Source organism: Mauremys mutica, chromosome 8 (assembly GCF_020497125.1).
Source record: "Mauremys mutica isolate MM-2020 ecotype Southern chromosome 8, ASM2049712v1, whole genome shotgun sequence".
NCBI lineage: Eukaryota > Metazoa > Chordata > Testudines > Geoemydidae > Mauremys > Mauremys mutica.
In genome coordinates this window covers 93,152,471-93,177,080 of record NC_059079.1, presented here as the reverse complement: position 1 = coordinate 93,177,080, position 24,610 = coordinate 93,152,471, and the positions used below count along the sequence as shown (strand labels likewise).

The 24,610-nt window shown below is 42.8% G+C and overlaps 1 protein-coding gene across 1 annotated transcript in view; it reads right to left on the bottom strand.

Moving 5' to 3' along the window:
• Positions 1-24,610, bottom strand: part of PPP2R2B (protein phosphatase 2 regulatory subunit Bbeta) — a 156,414-nt gene that overhangs the window by 52,709 nt on the left and 79,095 nt on the right. The window contains exons 2-4 of the mRNA XM_045028591.1: positions 13,651-13,748; positions 10,852-11,017; positions 6,879-6,991 (exon numbers count right to left, since the gene is read on the bottom strand). Coding sequence (XP_044884526.1) covers positions 6,879-6,991; positions 10,852-11,017; positions 13,651-13,748 — 377 coding nt within the window. The remainder of the gene's footprint in view (positions 1-6,878; positions 6,992-10,851; positions 11,018-13,650; positions 13,749-24,610) is intronic.

Below are 24,610 nucleotides of genomic sequence, written 5' to 3'. Positions count from 1 at the left end.
CCCAAAAGACAAAAATGTTTTGTGGAGGCAAGTGGCAGTGTAAACGGCTCGTTGTCGGCAGGAGCACTCTCCTGTCGATAACGCGAATCCCGCTCATAGGGGGTGGATGTATTCTGTCCGCAAAAGTGCTGACAAAGAGCAGTTACACTGCCCGACTTTTAGCAACACGGACGTATCGCTAAAAGCAGTGTAGTGTAGACAAAGCCTCACTGGCCAAAGGGCTCTACACCCATTAAACCAGGGTGTGTAGCTAAATAAGCAGAGCTCCTTATAAAAACAAAAAAGCCACTTTCCAGTTTGAGCAGAGTTTCATTATTTCTGGTGCATGATATGGGTTGGAAAGCCCATATAAATAACAATAATTCCTGAGAGAGCAACACCCCCAAATATACTGAAATCCTGAGGAGGAATGGCTAAGACATAGTTGCAGCAAGATTTTTTTTAAACCCTTTTGTTGCTGGTCTCTGCTGCAGTGGGATCCAGCAGTATACTCTGAAGTGCCAGCATTCCACACTGTTGACTCACATAACTGATTATTATTAGACAGCAACGAAACAGTTAAATCAATGTAAATATCTGTCTATATAATTATCAGAATATCAGACTCAAAGTGGAGTTTGGATGATGACTCCCCAATCTTCTACCCTTAGGGAATGATGACATTATAATAACCACACACATAATACTTAGCACTTACATTTTGCTTTACTTCTTCAAAGTGCTGTAAAGTAGTAACTATATGTTCCCATGGGGTTTCCTGCTACAGAGATCAGGAAATCATAGCAACTTACTAAAAAGCCTGCTTCTAAAGCAGCCAAAACCTCTAGCTTGCTACAGAAAAAAAAAATGGTACCAAGTAGAAAACTCATAGAAAAAAACCAAGGCTTTGGGAAAAGGTGGGAGGGGTCAGGGACAAGCCAAAATAAAATTAATCTCAACATGACTTACTACAGGAAAAACAATACCATTTCATGTTGGCCTGGCAACATTCACTCACTATTGGCCAATCTCCACTCCTCAGTGTGGCATGGCATAAACAGGCCATCTGAAAATGGTGAGTGTGCGCGCATGTGGGGGTGTTTATTTTCAACAGCAAGAGTTTCTGAAATCAGTAGTGCATGATGGTACTTTTGTACATACTCTGCTCCAATGACAGCTGCATGTGATGGAAGGCAGTGCTGGGTGAGCCAATAGAGCTAAAAAGTAATACATGTCAAAAAGCTGAAATACAACTTTAGAAATCCTAGAATTAACTTATGGAACTCATTGATGCAGGATATTTTTGAGCCAAATAGCTTAACAGGATTCAGAAAATGGATTAGGCCAATATATAAATAAGACTACCATTTACATTTATAGTAACCAGAATCAAAATGATAAGAGTTATCAATAATCAAATGTGATGGCATAAAATGATCACCACCTGGAGTCAGAAGTAGTTTTCCCCCAGTTGTATAGTTCTTGGCCAGATGCATTATTGGTTTGGGTTTTAACTTTCTCACAAGACAACTACCGAGGCATATAGTAAAGTGAATGGACCATTGGCTTCTTCACATGTGGCAACACCTCCTTCCTCAGAACTGGGTTTCACTGTTGAATTGGAAGTACCTGGCTTTAGCAATAGGATGTTACTAGAATCTACGGTAGTGGGTCTGTATCTAAATACATCCAAATGTGACACATAGTAGGAAATGGAAACACAAGGAAACTTTGCATGCTACAGCTTAGTGCATGCCAGATGAAATTCCAAGCGCTCTAGGGAGGACCATCAGAGAGCATTAAGAGAAATCATTGACAGCCTCTGCTTTCCCCTGACACGTGGTGTGAATGGTTCACAAGAACTAAAAGAAAACCATATGACATAAAATTTACTATCCAGAGAAAATTCACTTGGGTCAGGGAGGGTTTCATTTTTGACAGTGATAAAATACTGATTCAAAACCATGCAAAATCCCAGCACCGTATTTCTCCCTGCCTACCCCCAGTCTCTGACCTTTACAGATCTCAAGCATCCAGATAATTTAATGGCAGTTAAAGGAAGGTTACGAAAAGAGAAAGGTCATACCAGAGGAAACTGGGGCTTGCCACAGTATCTGGGGAACGCCCATAACTCCAGCAACTGCTGCTGTGTTTCAAAGATTTCCTATTCATTGGAAAAGGTAAGACATTGCCCATTCCAAAAGATGTTTTCATGAGCAATTCTAATGCTGTGAGGACTAGGACCAGCACATACTGCATGGAGGGAGTCCATAATGGCTCTCCGGTCTAAAGACAGGGAAAAGACTGGCTTGTCTGTTCTGCACAGAATAAGACGTGATTTAGTTCACTCTAAGGGTCAAATACATTTTAATGTGACACATTAATACGAGTCTCATGGCTAAAGCCCAGGTAGGGTACTGACATCGGGCCTTATCCACAGCCCACTGATGTCAGTGGGAGTCTATGTAACTTTGTCTCTTCAACTCCCACTGAAGCCAGAGGCAAAGACTGAGCGACAGACAGGTAGATATAATAAAAGGTTAAATGCTTTTAAAAACAGAATTTAAGTTGATCTTTGGAGCTAGGCCACATGATCACATATGAGAATCCCGGGATTCAGTCAAATACAATCAGATAATGACAGTAATCAACAGTGAAGGTAAGCATTATTAATTTTCATAACCATAGAAGTATCCCACCGATCACATGCCAGTATTCACTTGGCCATAGTCAATCACATGTCAGTATCTGCACCTCAGACAGCCCGGGGAGGGGAAGGGGGAGGAGAGAGAGAAGCTTGAGGAATTACTAAGAAAACAGCACAATATTAGGGTTAACTTTGTTGAGGACTGTTTATGCGCCACTGTGATCCTGTAATTATATAACGGGGTTGACTGTGTTTTCATTACCCCAACATTTGTAACAAAATATATGAAGAGTGTGGTGATGGGTAAAAGAATTGCTTACAATCCTCAGCAGCAGCAACAAATTACAAATACGACTCTAAACTATGAGTTGGCTAAGGGAGCATTAGGTGTTTGTTCTTCCTAGGAGAGGTCGGCAGTCCTGAAGAACATACCACAATGGCTGATGGCAGCTCAACACAAGGACGTAGCACTGTGTCAGTGGATGTGAGGAATTGATCTGAAAGCAGCAGACAGAGATTCCACTGCCCTGGGAGCATCCTTTGAATTTTGTCTCTATGAACCTGGGGTCAGAATAGAGACATGTAGATTTTTGCTTCCCCTGTAATAGAAAAGGGGTGCTGTGCCTCCAGATCAAACACTATATTCATCTTGACCTAACCTCTGAATCAAATGTAACTTAACAGCAGTTTCATAAACTTTATATTGATTTTTCCAAGAAGCAAGCTTCTGCCAAGAACAGTGGGAACTGAACAATGACTCTGTGAGACACTCGGGCTCCCATCTTGCTGACCTACTGGACTTTGGGTCCAAATACTTCTGGGCCACATATTGGCACTAAGTTCAAATGTGAATGTACAAGAATGTATGTGGAGCTCAGGAGAATGATAATCTCGCAAAGTATTTTTGGTTTGCAAAACCAGTTCAAATAAATTCACAAAACTTTCTTTGCCTCTGTAAATTAAATCTCTGTTGGGTTATTTAAAAAACCCAAACAAAAAAACAAAACAAAAAACTTCTTCTAGCAAACAGGAAATGGGGCTATGTAAAAAAAAAACTAAACTGACATAAGTGGGTCCCTGGGGCTAGTAGAATTCCTCTCCTTTTTTCAGTTCTCATTTTTTCCTCTTCATTTTTCCCATTGGATTTCTCTCTCTGCTCCTCTTTTCACAGCCTCTCCCAAATGGAAGGTAAAGGTGCGAGTCCAGCTTTCAGACCTACAACATCCAAGCTGGTGTGACATTAGGCAAAATGAGTTTATATTATATGAATATGAATAAATAAATAATCCCAGTTGCAGTAAAATTCTAATTCCAGGCAAATGGAGTGTAGTGAACAAGCTGTCTGTTGCAGAAAAGTAAAGTCTGTGTTTGCTCTCTTCATAGCTTATTAGGCCTCTCGATTAGTTGTAGTTGCTTAGAAAGCACTCAGGGTGGACTGTCACCTCTAGGCATTGAGAGGTTGGGGAAGAGGAGCTGAATGAGTGCAGCTGAGGCATAAGCAGACAAATGTGCCATATGGAAAAGCTCCACACGGATCTCTCTTTTGCAGATCTAGATGAAATAAAGACACTAGCTCCACGCCTTTGTGCTGCGACCCTGCCTTTCCCACACTAAGTCCATGGCTTTTCTGAGGCACTGAGACACAGAAGAAAGCAATAACTAGAGTAATACCCCTTAATATTGCTTTGAAGCAAAAGCTGTCTCCCTAGCTCTGCATACAGATGGGTCGGGAAGCTATAGAGTCTGACATTCAAATCTTGGAGAAATGATTCTAGTGGGCTTCCTAATTAACAGCGTATCGGGTTGGAAATGCTACTTTTAAACACAACAATACATATAGGAAATAAAATGTTTTCTTGCTCTGGGAAAACAACAACCAAAACGTGCCTACCGGCAAGTAGGAGCAATTCAAAATAGAAGCCATTCATTTCTCAGCAAGGATTAATTAGCTGTCTGGGGTTATTAAATGTTTTCATTGGCCTGATCTGTGATGAAACCGGGAGCTATAAAAGTGAGCCAGTGGTAATCACAGCAACAAATAATATTTAAAACAAAAAAAACAACCCTGCTTCCAATGCAAATTCTGACAGTGTGAACAAATTACAGACTGGTCTGGTCTGATTAACAGCACATCAGATGGACTGTTCAGTTGGAGAGTTTTTAGGCCTACAGTTTAGATCCGGTGTTTTTCTTTTAAATCTCCAATGACAAGCTGAGGTAAATGTGGTCTCGCTCTATGTTTAAACAGAAAGCCTGCTTCAGTCTAACTCAGGGGTTCTCAAGCTGGGGGTCGGGACCTCTCAGGGGGTCACAAAGTAATTACATGGGGGGTCGTGAGCTGTCAACCTCCACCCCAAACCCCACTTTGCCTCCAGCATTTATAATGGCGTTAAATATATTTTAAAAAGTGTGTTTAATTTATTAGGGGTGTTGCACTCAGAGGCTTGCTATATGAAAGGGGTTTGAGACCCACTGGTCTAAGTGGTAACTGGCCCCGTGGGGAGCAGAAGATACAAGGAGCTTCTCCCCTTCCTCTTCTCACACTCTGGTTCAATAACCAGTCACAGTTTGGTGAGGTTGCAGAACCCCCGTTCCAGGCTTATGCTGCCTGCAGGGCTAGCCTTCACATAAAATGACCAGGCAGGGTGAAGTAAGGACAGGGCCCCTGGCCTTCCGACCCCACTGCTTCAGCCAGCAGACATGGCCAGGCACAGGGGAAAAGTCTTGTACCCACATAAAAAACAGCTGAGCTGCAGCTTCGGAGAGCACTCCACAGGAGTCCTGGGAAGAATCCTGACTGAATTAGGCCCCCTCAGCACCTAAACTCCCCCTGCAGGGCTGTGCCTAGAAGACACAATCTAGCTCTTAGTCTGCACATTAGAGATCAGAGACTGGTATCCCCTGACAATACTGCATCCCCCATGAGGAAGGCCAAATTGACCAACACAAAGATGGACCAGGTGAAATTTGCTACTAAGGGCTACAGCTTCCAAACACCAGCCAGTGTTACAGCCCTCACAGCATCACTCCCGCCTTGTCTTATGGGGGCTCCCCCATAGCACTCTCTGATGCAAGGCTCCTGGACTTCAGGGTGTGAGCTCCAGAAAACCACGCAAGACAACAGCTTGGTACAGCACTCAGAAAGGCGAGTGGCGTTCCAGTGACTATGAAGAAAACTGGTTTAATGGATTTTGTACGTGCATCTCCCTTGTAGTAAATGGAAAATGTAGCCTTAGGTGTTTACATTTGATTTGGGAGGCCGGTTTTAATCTTCTTACACTGGGAGGGAAAACTCAATTACAGAATGTACTTACATTCTAACAACCCAAGTCAAACTCTAAGGGAAAAAAAAAGAAATGCTTTAACTCCTTCACCACCAGGCAGGAATACAGGCGTGTGCCAGATATGTTCAGCAGCACAAGAGGTGCAGAGTTTGGACACATGCGGCAGGGGCAGGGTGGGGTTTGGTACTCCAGCATGACCAGAGGGGAGAGGATTCTTTCAACTCCGACCTACAGCTCTCTCCAGTAGAGTTGTGTTACTCAGCCTGCATGTAAGCTGCAGGATTTACCCCTTAATGACCCATGTGACACCATGTCCTATCATCTGACACTAAGCTGAATTCATTAAAGGCATATCAGAGAGGTCTCTGTGTTCGCCTTCACATTTAAAGGAAGCAACAGCATTTCCTATGTATCTTCATTTGTTCATTCAGAATGAGTAACTCTCCTGAGAATCTGCAGGTTTCTAGATTTACAGCAGCCACCATGAATACCAGATGGTGAAAAAGGATTTCTGTGAGGTATTAGGGCAAGTGCGGGGCTATATTCTGGGCTGGTGGGGCTTTGCACTATTCAGCTCATTACTGCAGCAGACTCTTAGGGAACCTCTGCGATGAGGGAGGGCTGGGCTGCTCTGAACCCAGAACCCACAGGAGGGGGGAAGAAAAGGAAGCCTGCATTCTGCATTTCACCCTGAAGCCACTGCCAGAGCCCTGGTCAAGGTTCTACAGCCTGCTCCAGCTCCATGGCCCTTACGCGGTCTTGCAGTCCCACAGCTCTATTGGCCCTTCTTGTCATGCATACAAAAGCAGCCAACCTGGCATTGCAAGCATTCCTGGCTCTAGCATCACCAATGTTATTGTAATAACAAACGCATCTTTACCAAGACATGGCCCACCACCACCACCTCGGCTACTTTCCTTATTGTGTTGTATCTCTTCCTTGATCCTTAGTCGTCTCAATTAACTCACCCGTAGCATTGTAATCATGGAGGGGTCTCGGAGGCGGCCATCTTCATCTTTAAGATTATAGCCCTCTGGTCTTTTATCTCGTTCACTAACTTTCCATAGCTTCACAGTTTTATCTGGAAGAGCAAAAGAGAGAAGTTATGCCTGAGTAAATGGACATCCTAAAAGGAATGCCTGATGGAAATGCCAATGTCATAAAAATCTGTTTAAATGTAAAAAAATGCTCCCGTTTCCTGTCTTATCTGAATGACATCTAGGGACATGGAAAGAATCAGCTCTAAAGAAAGAAACGCTGTTTATCATCAACACTTTTTTCCAGGAATACTTGGCCTTCCTATTGCTGCAAGGCAACTGCCGAAGTATTTATTACAAACGTAAGAAGACTGTTTGTCTACTAATGCTTGTTTGAATCAAATTATTTGAGAAGTGACTTTCCAGTACTCAGATGCAGAGATTATAACCATAGGTCACATGATTCAGTATACAGAGTTTAGGATTTATCTAGTACACGCCACAGTGTGTCACTAGAAACTAACATGGGCACTGGCTACAAGAGGAGAGAGCTTTTTACATTGTTCTGAGAAGGCAGAAGTCTGCTGAGAAGTTTAATTTAGAACTCCCCACCTACAGACCAAATCCATACAGAGTCTTTCTTCTCCCATTGCTGCATATCTGTATACCTACCACCAAAGTTAATCAAGAGAACACCCTATTACGGGCGGCTGGGGACGCGGGGAGCGGGCGGCTGGGGACGCGGGGAGCCGGGCTCGAGATATTAGGGTTGGGCAAATCGACATAACAGATGAGAAGCCCATAAGATAAAGAGGGAGTTTGGCGGTTCCACTTGTAAAACCTCGAGTTAATAGGATTGGCAAGTTAACCGAGGTCGAGATAAATGGGTTCGACTGTATATGATTTTTCCTCCTACAATTTGCCAGATTGCGTGGCAGTTATCCAGGGGAAACTGACTACTTGCAAGTATGATTTCCAAATTAACTTGGTCCAAATGCTTAAACAAATCACTGAAAACATGTTAAATGCTGATGATACACCACATCTCCATATTGTGTCTCTACTGCCTATCTTATTACTGCAAACTGCCATGATACATGGCAATTCCCAGATTTTAAGGTCAGAAGGGACAATTACAATCATCTACTCTGACCTCTTGCACAACATTTCATTCAATTCCTGCATCAAGCCCAATTGTCCTCTTATGAATATTATTCTCTCTTTATTTGTAAGTGCTCTATCCATCATGTCTTTGAATATTTCCAGCAGCCAGTGGAATCATTAACCATAAGTAGTGCTTGCGCAGCTATACACCAGTGTTTAGAGAACAGTGGTCATTTGTGCATGAACTTTAAAAAAAATACCCTGCACACAACAGATCTCATGAAATTTGACTTTTGTTTTTGTCCATGGGTGGAGACTAGCTCAGGCTAAGAAATCTAGGATGTAATACCGTGAAATATACAGTGATTTAAAGTTCACACTGTGAACATAGTAAAAAGAACACCCCCAGAATGAAGTAAAATCATGTCTGTAATTTACTCAAAAGTCAGTTTCAACTCCCCTTTCCACTACCTTGAACAGAAACTGGCATTATTATTATTGACTGCACATCCAATTTGAATTCCCATACTGCCATCTTTCCTTGGATTTTTCAACTACTGACATCCCATTTATCCTGTGCCATGAAGGCTTTTAGGTGAAAGAGCCCCAGGAACATGTGGTCTTTATTTTGAATAATGGTGTTTTCTTTTCCCTTGCCTGGCAGAGATTCTATCAGCAGTTTATCATCACTTCCACCAGCTTTAAAACACAATCTTATCATTCATCTTAATTTTCTCCTTTACACAGCAATTCCATTAGACTGCCATTAATTTTGTTTTTATTAACCCATTTAACTTCAGAGGGTTTCCCCTCCATAATATTAGTTTAACAACAAGAACAAAAAGATACGGAATAACATGGGAGTTATTTTTTAAAGAATCATTTTGATATCTTGCAAGCCTCTGAAACACCATCCCAAATGGAAAGATAATATCCCTGTTAATCAAAAAACTATTTAAAAACTCAATTAACAGAACATTATGCTCTATAATTAATCTTCATTGCATTTCAATGACCCCCCCCCAAATGAGTTTAATAAGTCTTTGAATTTTATTACAATGATCAATAGAGTAAATTCCATAATACAAAGTAAGTTGGCTATGGGAGATAATTAGACCCCTCCTTTTCCCCTGAAGTAATTAAGTCACATCCATCTTAAGGTCCCATTCATCCCAAGTAATATCATTGGATCCTCCTGATATTTATCTGAGCATAACAGAAAGCTGCTCAGCTGAACACAGCTGCAAATTGAAAAAAAAAATCAGCTGTAGTTTTTCTTAAAAAAGATTCCAGGATCCAGAAACATAACGAGCACAATAAATAGTCAGAGGGAAGAAAACTCCCTGTTTAGTGGCAAACGAACAAGTGTGAACTGACTGCAGAACCCTGTGTGAGGGAAATACACATGAAACATGCATCAACAGCAAATTCTAGCTGGGCTCATGTTATTCCTGTTTAAACTCATGTTTTATAATAGAATCATTCTTTAATTTTTTAAAATAGGATTTTGCCAGAAAGAAGAAACAATAATAAAAAAGACGACATTTTCTGACCATTGTCTGTGTTGCCACAAGTCACAGATACCAATTCACTGTGCTTGTGCTCCCTCATGGCAAACTCCCAAGGTGAGCAAACCAAGAGAAACAGGGACCAAAGACAGAAAAAATGACTTCAAGGCTTTTTAAGCTCTTCTGCCCTGTAGGCTGAAGAATTTTCTCACCAAGGTTGGGCTTCAAATGCTCATCTTAGTCATGCTGGTTAAAATCCAGAGTCACATCACTGGTCAGACATTAGCATATGTGAGACCAGAATGGAGCCCACTGAATGTATCAAATTCCTAACCTGAATATTCCTGGCCCTCCTAATTCTTGCTTCTCCCCCTCCTTTTACTTTGTGTGTGTGGATTATATGGACACCACGGGCCTGATCTGGAGAGGCGCTGAGACCCAGCAACTCCAGCTGAAATCAGGGGGATATGGTACAAGTACAGACCCCAATAACTGTTTTAAATAACTCCCCTTCTCTGTTGTTCTCTCCAGGATCCCAGAAGAATGGTATTTCAAGAGGACTTCTCCTCTGTGTAAGTACTACTCAGCATGAGTAAAGGCTGCAAAAATCAGTCCTCCTTGTTGTTTTTTTTAAACTACTACAAAAAATGTGAAGATGGTTTTCCTGAGCGGAAGGTTTCCCTAATACTGAAGTTATGGATGAAAGAGTCTGTTCCAAAGGTAATGGGAGTTACATGCCTGAATGGAAGGCAGAAAGGAGTTCAAATAGGATAGGCCCTGGACCAAACCCACAGATACAAAGGGAAGGCTGAGGTGCACTAGGGCAGGCCCCATTAAATCTTAGTACAGTGTTTGATCATTTACAAAAATTGACAAGAGTATAACTAAGATTAGAACTAGGAGGCGAACCTTGGTTACTTACCTCAGCCTTCTCTGTTCATCTCCCCACGTGTATTTCTCTCTCCTGGGAGAGATTCTTTGGGATGAGGGCCTGCTCCTGTGAGGAGCTGAGCACCCTTAATTCTCCATTAATTTCAAAGGGGGTCAAAGATGCTCTGCACTTCCCAGGATCAAGACCCAAATAAACGTAAGACCTTAGTGGTCTACTGGTCGAAGAAGAGGGCTGGAAGCCAGGAAAACTGGGTTCTATTTCCATCTCTGCCATTGCTTCGCTGTGTGACTTCAGGCAAGTCAAACTCTGCATGCCTCAGTTTCCCCTGCTCTAAAATGGGGAAAATAATACTTACCTGCCCTGCGGGGGGATTGTGAAGATTTATTTTTTTCACGCTGACAAAGCACCATGAAATCCATGGATGAAAGGCAAAGCATTCTATATTATTATTGTCACATACCATTGGTGGAGAGAAGGAAGTAGGCTGCATTTTGCTGCGGGAGCCATCGTATTTTATTGATCTTCTCCTCGATCTCTAAACTCTTCAGGTAATCGAACTCGGGTTCATGGCTCTGGAACGTGCTGTAAACATTGTATTCTCCCCTACGATGGGGCTGATTTTTACTCTGCGGGAGTGAGAAAAAAAATGGTAAAAGGAATTTTGAGAGCGAGAGCGAGGCACGCGCAAATTTTCTATTGAGTCTTTTGTTCTCTGCAGATTGTTAAGAGATGGGGAATGTCTGATTACGGTGACACATTACAGTTTAGATATCAAAGCCGACACAAGAGATCTTTCCGGCACGATGTATTCTCCTCTTGTGTCAGTTTCTCTGCATGCTGATGATATGAGCAGGAAATGGTGCCTTTGTTTTGCTTTGTTTCTACAATGAATGAAATCCTCCCTATCATTTCTCTCCAAGGCAAATTGGCGAGGAGAGATAATGGCTCAGATACAGGGCCAAATCCGGTTTGATTCACTCACACAAGCAACCCCATAGACACCAGTGGAGCTCTGTACTGGCATAAGGTGAGCAGGATTTGCCCCAAAGATCTATAAATATCCAGCAGAAACAAAATAACCAAAGAAAGGAAACAATCTGTGCAAGAATGAACGTTGCATAAAATGGCAAAGGGCTCAGTTCTGCAAGGTGCTGGGCAAGCTGGCAGGTGCCGTGTACCTTCAAGCCCCATGGACATCCGTGAGGCGCCCAGGTGCTCAGCACCTGGGAGCCCTGAGTGAAGCTGAGGTAGTTAAATGCTCCCAGACACTCTCAGATACTACAGTGGTGAGCACTACGTAAGAACCTGAATAGAACAGAAATGCACACACTTTATTGTACGGATTGACTTTCTGTGTTCAAATGATGCACCATTTCTGGAGGGATGTTAAAGGACCTGGGTACATCTCTGTACAGCAGGAATTCAATGGAATTTACCCCGCAGTACATAAGGAAGTTTAAAGTTCAAGAAATAGAGTAGAATAATAAAAAGAGAATAGGAAATAAAATAGTGTTGGGAATGATGAGAATGGTGTGTGTATATATACTCTAAACTAAGCCGCCCCTCTCAGGGCATACTGTATACACAGAAACAGTTTTGAGAGTAAGACTTGAAAATAAACTTTCTAGTCTAAAGACATTTTAAAGCCTATCATGGCCAGGCCTCCAAGATCCCACTCCACCTTAACAGAACACATTGACAAAAGGGGGCTTTGCGACCATCCAGATCAGACTGTGAAGTATGCACAAGATGTGCCAGACCAATTAGCATCAGACAGCTTTGGAAACGGAGGGAAAAAATATTCCAGATTGTAAGGGTCTGTGACAGTTTTCATTTGCCAAACCCATTCTGTGCTTCTTGGCCCCACAGCATGTGCAGAAAGCTTTAATTGTGTGCTCAGTGCCTTGTGCAAATATGGGTCCTTCAGAAATGAACCACAAATGATACATAGCTACCAAGAAGCTCTTAAGGAAGGTTTTTCTGAGGTAAGGTTTATGTCCAGGATCACCTTGATGATTCTTATCCATCTATGCTACAGTAGATTTTTTTTTTTTTAATTTGAAATGTTCTGTTCTCTGAGAATTTTTTATGCTCCTGGAAGTGATAGACTCGCACCAGCCAGGCTGACAGCCCACTACAGTACAGCCAGATACTGGGCAAGCTTCCCCCCGACAGCTCTTGGCACATACCCCAAATCTTGTTCTGTAGCGAAGGGCCTCTTGGGAGCAGTGATGGTCAAATGAGCCAAACTCACTGCTCGTGTGGGCTGCCCCCTGGCACTATTCTTTGGGCTATTCTGCACTGCTACTAGCGTGCCCTGCCTTCTCACATTGTGAGAAGTGAGAAGCCCAGAGCAGGAGCAAATAGTGCTTCAAGAGCATTCATTTCTGGCAGTTATTCCAGTGAGAATATTGCCAGACAGACAGGGGATCACACCACAAAAAGCAGCTGATCCTCTTCCCTGCCCAACCTGACATTGCTCCCTTCTCTGAGCCACACTGCTTCAACCCAGCAGAACTGACAGGACTCCCAGGTAGAGGACGGTGCCACCAAGTTCGTGCTTGGCCCACAAAGACTTTTCTGCCCCCTTTGACTCTTCTTTGCTCCCTCCACATCTCACATTGAAGGGGAGTACAAGGCCCTACGCATGTTATTGGTGGCGTGAGCAGCGAACAACAAGGGAAATGGCAATTATGGCTTAAAATTGTAGGGGCTCTTACACCAACTGTTAGGCTGTGCTGTGATCTCACTGACACCAGTGTAAATCAGGTGCAATTCCATTGACATCTGGGGTGTTTTATCAGTGTAAAAAAGGGTGAAACTGAGATCAGAAGGCAGCTAGTTAGGTTTACAGAATTCTAACATGCTAATGCAAATTGATACAAATCAAAGCAAGGCTGTGAACATGAGAAGGTTCAATGAATGTGCCAAATTTGGATGAAAGGAGCAAAGTTCAAAGAGCATTATTTGGTTTGGCAAATGACACAATTAGGACCACTGGAGTTTCTAACACAGCAGCTTGATCCAATTTGCATTAGGCTCCCAACAAGTGCAATGAAAGTAAAACGATGCAGAAAATGCAACATTTTAAAAGGTGCTTTCTGAGAGGAATATGGTCCCATTTTGGTTAATGGCCTATTTGCAGTTTGTAGTTTGCCAGAAGAGAACTGGGGGGAAGAGTGACACATGAGGATTAGGAAGCAGCAGGAAGTTTCTTTTAAAAGGATAAAATAGGCATTTTGCATTCACTAGCACTTACCTCCTGCTCACGTTGAAATATTACAACCCGACCCCCCTTGTCCCCTGTCGCTAGTAATTCTCCTGTGTGGTTGAATTCTACTGTAGAGATAATGTCAGCTGAAAAAAAGAAGACAAAGGCAATTTAAGTAACTGCAGACTGGCTTTTCATGGGCATCTATAAGACACCATTCGCTGTGCAGTTAAGGAAAAAATGTATTGTCAGTGCTTTGTCTCCCCAGAGAAGTTTCCAGAGTCCTTATATTTCTTCTTGTACATAAATATGCTCATGGAATTTTGTAACACAGTTTACTAGGAACGAGCATGAGCTAAAACCTGATATAAATACATGGAGTTCTGGGACACTAAGAATTGGATTCATGTCTGGAAATAAATTTTGTGGCTGTTTTATGTCTCTATAGTGGTGTTATCCCAAACCAATACCATATCCAAAACTCTGGGAGACATTTAGGTCTAGATTTATATCCAGATTTTGTAATCACCACCCATTTCTACTATTTGTGATCAATAAAAAGCCCTCAAGATCCTGTGCAGGTTTAAGTGAATGTGTGATCATGCAGATCCATATTGTCCTTTCTATGTTCCCTCCACGTCCCTCTGATTCTAGGGGAGCTCTGGTAGTTTCCATCTCTGCAGAGTCAGAGGATGGGGCAGATGGGGGACCTTGCTGGTCACCACTGCATTCTCCCCCGTTCAAAGCCACAGGGCAAAATAGCCTGAGATGTGTGCCGTTTGCACTGCCCACTGCAGAACCCCCATATTGTACTTCAGATTAAGTAAAGGAAACACTCCATCCACACTATTGCCATCTAGTCTCCCCAACGTGGTGCAGCCCGACACAATTATCAGAAGAAAAGTTGTGTGTGAACAGGGACATGTGGTCAAAATTACAGTGAGGCGAATTGTCCTAATGTGTGAGAAACAAGGAACGGACAGGAACCAGTAACTTATCCAGGGGGTCACAATCTGGGAAAGCCGTGCTTTAAAGGCTTTACTCAGTGGTGTTTACCCCTGAGGCAAAGCAGGCAGGAGAACCGCCAATGATTGGCTTTATTAGGACTATTTTTAGAAGAATGTCAGAGGTTAATTCTACTGTGGTTATTCCCCTACTGGTCTTCATGGATTGTCTTTGAGTGCAGCATTCAGCAAAGGCAAAACAGTGCAGGGGGGAGAAGGAATACAGCCTCAAACCCAGCAGTTGGCTAAAGGACATCTTTTAAAATGAAAGGCACTTTGTTTTAGCTTTTGGTATCCAGATCCCTTGTGTACAAGTCAGTTTTATTGAACTTTAATTTCTCTTTTCATACCTTATTTATGTAACACCTGTGTGTGTGTGTGTGTGTAAACAAAACCCTTCTCATAAAACATGTACACCTCTTATATGTGCACATACATTGGGTACATACACTGAGACGTCATATGAATGCTTAAAGAAAACCAGGTGCTTAGGTGCTGCCCTGAATAGGGATGCTTTTCTGACCCCTCTAGATGGGCTGTAGATACCACAAGAGCTTCTCTCACTGATTGTTTTTTAGCATATACTTTACTGGATCAAAATCTGTGTTTTACTGTAATGCACCGAGAGTCTGAGACAGGTGAAAAACATCTAAATAAATATGTCAGCACTGAACTGGACCCAAACATATAAGATACGATCAAAATATATATTAGGAAGGTACTAATATACATGGATCTCTCTTACACACACACACACACACACCTGCGAACTTCAGAAGCCACTGTGAATGGTGGTTATTGTCTATGTCTTCTACAATATGAATCAAGATGCCATCCAGCAAAAAAAAATATCCTCAAGAGTTCTGGCAAACCTGGAAAGGTAGCTTTCTAAATGGTATCTCAGACAGGCAAGTTTCCTCCCTCCAGGTTCCAATTGTCCTGAATTGGTCAATCATCTTAAAATATTGCACCCCGTGATCTCAAGTTATCCTATACAAGTTATAGATGTTAGTTGCATCAGTCATTTTCCTATTTTTGTCCCCAGACTGGTGCCACTGCACCATAAACTGCCTCTGTTCTTTGCCAGTCTCTGGACCAAACTGCTTCCGATTTATGGCCTGACACACCACAATGGCTTCAATGTACGTCAGGTGAAATCTGGCCCATTTTAAACAAGTTTAGTGTTATTTACCCATTTCACTAGAATCCAGTTTGTTTGGTTATTTTCCCCTTATTCCTCTACTTGGATCTGGCTGGTGCCTGGTGGCTTAACTCAAGCTGGGAAACCATTTCCAATGGGACTCTTAGCTGGCTGACGAGGAGAGGATTCTTCTCCTTCCCAAAGGGCAACAAAGTCCACCTCAGTCATGCATTAAAGTTTCTACCAGACTAAATTGAAATGGTGACTCCTGGATGTACCCCCACTCCAACCAACATGTTCTTAAAAAAACAACAATATTCAGATTAACTCTGGGGCCTGAAGATTCACCTGTAACTCTAGCAACTCTAATGCTTTAATCACAAACCTGTCATTAAAAAAATATCAGTATAACTGAGATCTCCACAATCTGGCTAGAACAAGGAAGGGATTCCAGGAGCTGGTGGAAGAGAACAGCCATAGGTAGGGTGAGTCTCAGGCTCTAGCTTCACTACAGCGACCCACTACAACCAGCCTCTGTACAAAGGCCAAATCTGGTATCTCACTCATCTATTCCACACTATGTCCACTCATGCATCCTGGTGGACTAACCACCAATTATAGTCCTTACTGCTCAGACTGTGTGTTACATTCTCCTGCCCACCTTTCTGTTCAGCTCTCCTTTGCTTTTCACCATTAACGTGGGGCAGATTATGGTCCATGAGTAAAAAACAGGAAAAAAGCCTTCCAGTGTGGAAGGAGACTGGGGACACAAGACCTTCTTTCTTGACACTTCCCTAATCAGGGTCAGCGACTTCTATAGCCTTCTTCAAAAATGCATGAATGTACATCTAGCTGTCATGTATATTGGTCTCTCTAAGGTCCGCTGATATCCCATCCATATATCTAATCTTTGGCCTCCCCCTTGGTCATCTTCAGTCCACGATCATTGCAAAGGCCAGCCTACCAATATCTTTAGCAGCACTTGCCCAGTTACCACAGTCGGATAAGGCTGTGGCAGGTGGGTTGTGAGGAATGACCCTGCCCTCTGAGGTACACTTGACATGGACAAGTTCAAAAGGGCATATCTTATTGGACAAGCTTTACAGGTTGGCTGTCCAAGCTGGACACCACTGGTTTGAAATCGGAGTTTCCCTTCTAGGTGATCTGTTTAGCAAGGCTACCAAACCCTATCTGCCCCAGCAAGTCTTATTTTAAGGTGGTATTTATTCACCTTGATGTCCTCATCATAGGGCCTACCTGGCATTTTACAAAGATAGCTGTGCCACCAGCTACCCCACCATGCCCTGCTGAGAGATGCCATGACTACTTATCGGATATTCACAGCTGTCCTACGGTTTCCTATCCACACCCAGGAATGTGCCTGATGGGAGTTGGTTGCCTCTTCTCAGTGTTGGGGACACATGGCCATCTACAATTTATTCATCATGTCCACTGTTTTATATCTTCATAGGGATCCCTCCGCTCACTTTAGGATCCAATCACTCCCTGATAATGTGCGAGGAGCCCACCATGTCTGCTGAGCTGTGACAATCCAGATGGCAGCAGGCAGGTGAGTAATGAACTCCATGCTGCTTCTATTAATATTCACACATCTTTCCCATATTGCCCTGTCTCTCCAGCATTAAGCATAATTGCAATGACATGTGAATGCTTTCTAAAGTTTGTCTTCATTCATTTATAACATTTGGTTGCTGTGAATAGATTTTGGGATAATATTTCATTGCACACAGAGCCAGACTGCAGAAAAGAAACCCAAGAGGATTATGGTGGACAACACCCCATCCATCCAAACACAAAGAAATCTACCGAGTGGCAGGGGTGGTGACCTGGCCCGCACTCAATTGGAAAGCAGTAAGGTGAAGCATTTCTATTCCATTATATGGAGCCCTTCCGATTCAGCCTGGGTTTGTGGGTAGTAAAATCTGCCATTAAGATTTTAACCATCTGCTACCAACTTTCACAAAAGGGATGAACCTCAAGACATCTCCAACTCCCATTTAAATCAGAGGGGCCAAATTCTACTCTGATTTACACCAGTGGAAAGCCAAAATAACTCGATTGGACGTGGCTGGACTATTTGGTCCGATAAACATTTACTACACATTTCATGCTTTTTTAGTAAGGGAGACATTTGTGAATGAATCCTGATATGCTTCAAACATGTATTATTCATACCTTAAATAAATGAGCTACAGGCCAATTGTCATCCCCATTTTACAGCTATGGAACCAAGACAGAGATTTGGTCCTTAACTATGTACCACAATTAGAGGTATGATTTTTTTTTTATACACCAAAATAGTTATACCAATATAACACCTAGGGCATGGCTACACTTGCAGTTGTAGAGAGCTGGGAGTTAAACAGCCTCCGGAAACCGCAGCAGGGAAAACGCTGCCGAGTGTCTACACTCTCAGCTGGAAGCGCACTGGCGATTAGCAGCTCTTGCAATGCCACAAAGAGCAGTGCATTGTGATAGCTATCGCAGCATGCAAGTGGCTGCAACGTGCTTTTGAAATGCAGGGGGTGGGGTGGAGTCTGACAGGGAGTGTGTTGTGTGTATGTGGAGGGAGAGAAAGTGTGTCAGCATGCTGTCTTGCAAGTTAAGACAGGAGCAGATCTCCCATCCCCCGCCTCTCTCTCTCACTCACTCAAAGCAAGCAGCATTCCTCAGTAATGGTTCCTTTGTCCCAGAGCAGATAAGCAGCCAGCTGTCAGAAACAGAGCTTTGAAAGGGCATATCCGCATTCCTACAGTGAGTTCACAACAATGACAAGAGTGGCTGCTTGACTTAATAGGATTATGGGACGTTTCCAGAGGCTAATCACAGCACAGTAATGCAACACCTTGTTCACACTGGCGCTGCGGTGCTCCAACGGGCGTGCAGCAAACGTTATTCCACTCACCGAGTTGGAGTGCCAGCAGCACTGTAGCTGCGGAGTCAGAGCACTCTACATGCCTTGCCAGTGTGGACGGGGAGTGAGCTAGGGCGCCCGGGGCTGCTTTATTGCACTGTAACTCGCAAGTGTAGCCAAGCCCTTAGTGTGGATGCAGTTATACTGGTATGAAGTGCCTTATACTGGTATAGCTTATTCCCATCGCCCACGAGAATAAGCTGTATGGCATCTTTATCCCAGTAAAACTGTCCACACTATAGGGATTGTACCACTTCAGCTATACCAGAATAAAGTGATACAACTTGTGTGTGTAGACAAACCCCAAGTGACTTGCTCCTAGTCACATAGGAAGCCTGTGGAAAAAAAAAATCCGGATTTGACCTTCACTCCTCAGTTGAGTCCTGTAGCCTAACTGCAAGACCATCCTCCTTTCTACACTTGTACAGTTCCTGCACAGTCCCTAAAACACAGGTTTGTACTCTATTACTGTATTTAATGTTGATGTTACAAGGGGACTGGTGGCCCAGGGAACGGATAATAAAGTACACAGCCTTTGACTTTAGATCACCAGCTCGTATTCAACCCAGATTGGAAGTGACCCAAATCCTTCTGTATGGTGCCCTAACACTTCCCTACACCATGTGTAGCTCCCTTTTCCAGCACAGCACCTTAACTATGCAATAAATACACAACAAAATTACTTACACACGAGCAGCATGACCTCCCCTGAACCTCCTCTTGAGTGCTTCTCTCATCATTACTTAGTTTTGATGGATAGAAACAGGCGAGTCAAGGTGAAAAAAAACTATGCCTTGCCTAGACCTGTCAAAGATTTATAGGGAACCTGGGAGTGGTGAGATAGATGCAATAGTGCCAGGAATGTCCAGGTTACTTGAATACATTATGCAGTGTGGTGCTGATTTAGAGGGAATAATTTTTTTTCTGGCTTTGGGTTTACATTCTTGTATAATGACTTGTAGGAATATTTGTAGTTATCAGGATGTGTAACAATGTACAGGAAAGTCCCTGTCATTCAAGCCTGCCCCTTTGGCACTGATAGGGGATCTGAAAGAGCTGTGGGAGTAGACTCAGAGGGCAGGAATGCATAAGAATAAATGGTGATGGATTAATAAAATCATCAATAATGATATAAAAGGCTGAATCTTTTCCTCTTTTCTACTGTCTTTTGGTTGGCCTTATGCAGGCTTTGCAGTCAGATGAGGGCAAGGACCCTGCATTATGCCCTGCTCCATAATCTCCTTGCAGTCCCTCACCCTCCTCCAGCCCTGCATGCATACTTTAATGACGCAGGGTAGGGGTTGAGCTGTAGAATATTCTACTTTATCCACAGACTTCAGGCATGGACGAGGCGCTGTGTACATACATGGCTCACTCTTTCATGTGTATTTCCAGCACCGGCTCAAGCTGCTTGAGAAGCTACCCCCACAGTAGAGACACACTGAAAGTTTGTGTCATTCAAAGAAATCTGCTATCAGATAAATAACACTGAGCAAAACGTAGCTCTCTGTGACCCGCCAAGTAACTCCACTGTTTAGCCTTGCATTTGTTTGTTTGATTGACTAGGACTGGACGGTGCCATAAAAGTTGCTTACATAAGGGGGGCAGTGGCTAGGCTATACTAGAGGCAGCTGTCCGGATGTGAAACAAGCAAAAGCCCAAGTTCACAAAACATCCAGCTGATCTGGTTCATTTCCAGAGCAGTTAAGTTATTTACAGAAAGGTTCTAATTACTGATCAAAAAGACAAAGGAAATTAAACTGGGATCCCAATGCACAACACAGATGATTACTAGTGATCTGCTAAATGTTTGCAATGAAAGCCCTAGACCAGGAAAATCTCACCTGGTTTTAGATGTGTTACAAATTCACAGCCCAGCCCAGGTTTGCTAAGAAGTCTGAGGACCGTATTATAGAACCAGGGACCTCTTTTGCGATACCAAACAAAGGGATTGGGGGTCTGGTCCAATATCCATTGATCTCAATGTTCCATGGATCAGGCCCTTAATCCCCATTTTAATTACAAATCTCAGCTCAAACTGCTAACGACACTGCTGTGCTTTTGTATCAAGAGCTGGTAGGAGTTCGTAATTTCCCCCCTTTTAACAAGAAAATAGGATAAACTCAGTGATTTTGTCCAAGTTGCACTTCAAAATTTGGGGTTTATTGAAACCTGCATATTGAAGTAAAATTTGGTTCAGGATGCTCGCCAAGCTATGTGGACAGAATATGGGGAAAATGTCTGCACAAGCCCCTGCGAAGTGAAACAGGTATATTTCCCTCAGCTCTCGTATCTGATCACATCCAGAGCCAGTTCTAGACTTCACAACTGAAACATGAACACACAAACTTTAGGGAAGTTTGTCCTTGGAACCAAACTTGAATCTGTGGCACGGGCCCATCTCTGATTAGAACAGCCTTTTTCCTCTATGGTGATTTCATCTTTGGAACATATTTAAAGTTTCCAGTTTAAATAAAATGTCAGTTATAAACATGTCAATTTTGAACCATATTTTACTGCGAACCATCCTGCCCAGTGTTTTACTTTTTTCCAAATTTACGTGCTTCTCATTGAAGGTAGCAACTCGAATGCATTAAAATATGGGCAGAAAGTCAAGCCTCGCATTTCCCTAGGACTGTTCCAGATGAAAAAAAAAACTGAAAAAAGTGTAAATTAGATCCATACTCAAAGCAAACTCCATCAGTCAGATCTTTTCTCTGGAAAGAGTCATGCACTTTTTGCCTGGGAAAGTTCTAGTACCAGTCTGGAACACAGTAACATACATAATTGTGCCTTAATGATACAGTGAGTGATAGAAATATGTGCACAGTAATAAAGATAAGAAGATGTCCGAACCCAGGTCTCTATGGCAATAACTAACACATACAGCGGATGTTCCTCAATACTTTCTAATTTTTCACTGATCATCAGCTGACAACTATGGCATGGCATTCCCTACCCTTACTATAGGGGTCAGCTGGGGAAAATGCTGTAAATAGCATGGGAGCATTAGCTATAACGGCAACTGGAGAAATTTTAGAGGTGACCACATTAACTAGTTAATGTTGCCCTTGCATCCAGATGTATTTCCCCTTCTAAAAATTACCCACTTGGAACTGTATTTGTTTTTCACCATTTAATCTTCTCCATCAACTGCTGATTACATTTAAGCCATTTCATTTGTAATTAATTAAAAACTTTCAGTGCTACAACAAGAAATTTTTCAGACAGCATCCAGCTACTTAATGGATTACTTTGTCAGCAGAACTATTTAAAACATCTGGGGCCAGAATTTATGAAAAATCCATACTCAGCTCTTGGGGCATAAGAAATCACCCTGGCCACTTTGTTGCTTTATTCCGGGGGGAGCAGAAGTGGGGGAGTTCTTGGCCATAGAATCTGCTGGACTTTTCTTTGTTTATCTGTTTACTTGCACATCTGCTGCTTGGATTTCATGCATATTTAAATAATGGTCCATGAGGCTCACGACAGCTTTATCACCTAAAAAACCCAATAATGAATTTAAAAAAAAAATCAGAATCCCTCTTTTAACACAGTCCAAATTCATACTTGGTGTAACGCCGCTGATTTCAATAGAATTACATCAGCCAAGTTTTTTGGCCCAATATGTGTATGCATTTCATTTGATATAATTAAACATCTGTGGCATTCTTCATAGTAAACTGGGAAGAAGGTGCAAGTAGCTTCCATTCTGTGTAGCTAGTTGCTTTCACTTAGATAGTCAAATCTATCATGGCCTGATACAAAACCCACTGAAATCAACAGGAGTCTTTCCATGGACTTCAACAGGGTTTAGATCAGGCTCTGTCCTAGGTATTTCCAAGTGAAAAAACATAAAATTAGATATGGAAATATCTTCCATTCCTTCAACAAGTGAGGTGAGCACAGTATAGCATGTTAGCTGTTTTTTAAAGATGTTTCCTGGTAAACGTGTGATGCTCTTAAGCAATCCTCTCCGATTCAACTGCCTGCCTGCTATTAATCCCAAACTTCATTTAAAAGCTAGCACATAATTATTAATTTGAATGAATATATATTCATATTCATGTGATCAATAATTCATAGCTGTTCCTCCTAAGACTCCTACAGTAGTTTTGTGACAACAGAAGGCATAAGGGATTTTTCTTCCTCTTCTTTTCCTTGCTTCCTACATGTTTGGTGCCTGGAGTGCATGGAATTTGAAGAAAACTGTTTCCATGGTGATCCTTCCTTCTCCAAGCAGCAGGCTATACCAGCCTGCAGTTCTCTCCTTTCTGAAGTGCATTAATGTTCCTTATTGCTTTCATGCTAAATATATTGAAGATTGGATTTGATTTCTCAGCAGCAATACAATTTTATCAGAAAAATGGGAGTATATATATTTATTTTCAGATAAAGAATAAGTTCTCCCCATCCCCGTCCTTTCATCAAGAGAAGGAGAAAACCTAACAAGGAAGAGAAAACTAACCAGTTATTAAAGAACGCCCCCAGGAAGACAGAGGTTAATGGGAAGATTTGAATTCTCAGAGCAGTCCAGTTTGAAATGGAGCAGTTTGGCTGTGTCTTCCACATTGTAACGGACACTAGGAAGAAGCCTCTGTTTCGCTGGAGGAAGGTGTGGACCACAAATGGCACTGAGTTAATTCTCATCTGCATATGCTAGGCATTAGCATATCCAGAATCCTTGCTTAGGGCCAGATGCTGCTCTCCATGAAGCAAATGGCAAAACTCCCAGTGGTTTGAAATGGGAGCAAGACGATGCTCTTCTTGAGATGCAAGCTGGCTTGTGTGCTGTTACTGTCCCAACATGGAGCCCAGTCCTGCACCCCTCATTGCTGTAACTAGGAGCTGGTGAATGAACTCCCATCGGTGGGAGCTGAGCATGCTCAGCACCTCTCAGAAGGCCTGATCCAGTAAGAGGAGGAGCACCTCCAGCTCCCATGGAACTCAGTGGAACCAGAGAGTGCTTATCAGCACATTAAATCAGGTCCATGAACTCCAAGATGGCAGCACTGAATCAGTTTCATTTGATTGCTAAGGTAATTAAGGTTCTTACCGTGGAATAACTCTCAGGATCTGGTATCAAAACCCAGAGGAATGTATTCACACGTGCTAGTTCTTTTCCAGATGGGCTTTGCATGGGCCTTCTGTGTCGTCTCCTCTAGTCTTACTGCTGGAAGAAAGAACTGGGAGGAGAGTCTCCTTCCTCTGATCTAGTTGCCAGAGAGGACAATCAAGCTATGCGTTGCTGAGACTACTGGAAGGGTGAGACACTCATGCTCATGGTTCAGGCAGACCTTGCCCCAGCCATGATCAGGGCCTCTGTGACTAATGCCCAGATACCCTTTGGTCTGCAATGTAGAGCAGCTCCTAAGCTCTATGCTGATCACTGCAAATCCCTGTATCATATTAGTTCACAGCAGATATTAAGGACAATGTGGATTAATCACCCCATAACAGAAGAAGATGTGACTGCTGCAGTACGTCTCCTGAGCAACCGAGACTACGGAGAGGCTACTTTCCTGCACTCTCTATGCCGCCTTCCCATCGAATTTCAAATCAAGATCAAGGTCTCATCCTTATCTTCAAAGCACCCTGCAGCCTGGACCCAGGATAGCTAAAAAAGACTGTCTATAGCTCCAGGATGAAGGCCATGGTCAACAACTGAACTCCTCTGTATAACACAACTCTCAACAATAAGAGTGAAGCTAGGCTCTGTGGGAGACAGAACCTTTTCTGAGTGTGGTCTGACACTGTGGACTGATCTCCCCCAGGAATTAAGGACTCTCAGAAGCCTGACCAGCTTTTGCACCAAGGGCAAGGTGCATTTCTTTGTCCTTGCCTTCATTCATATAAGCACCCAGCAACAGGTATATTTAATACACTTTAAAAATCCCCCTCCAAAACAAAAACAAGACACTCCATTCC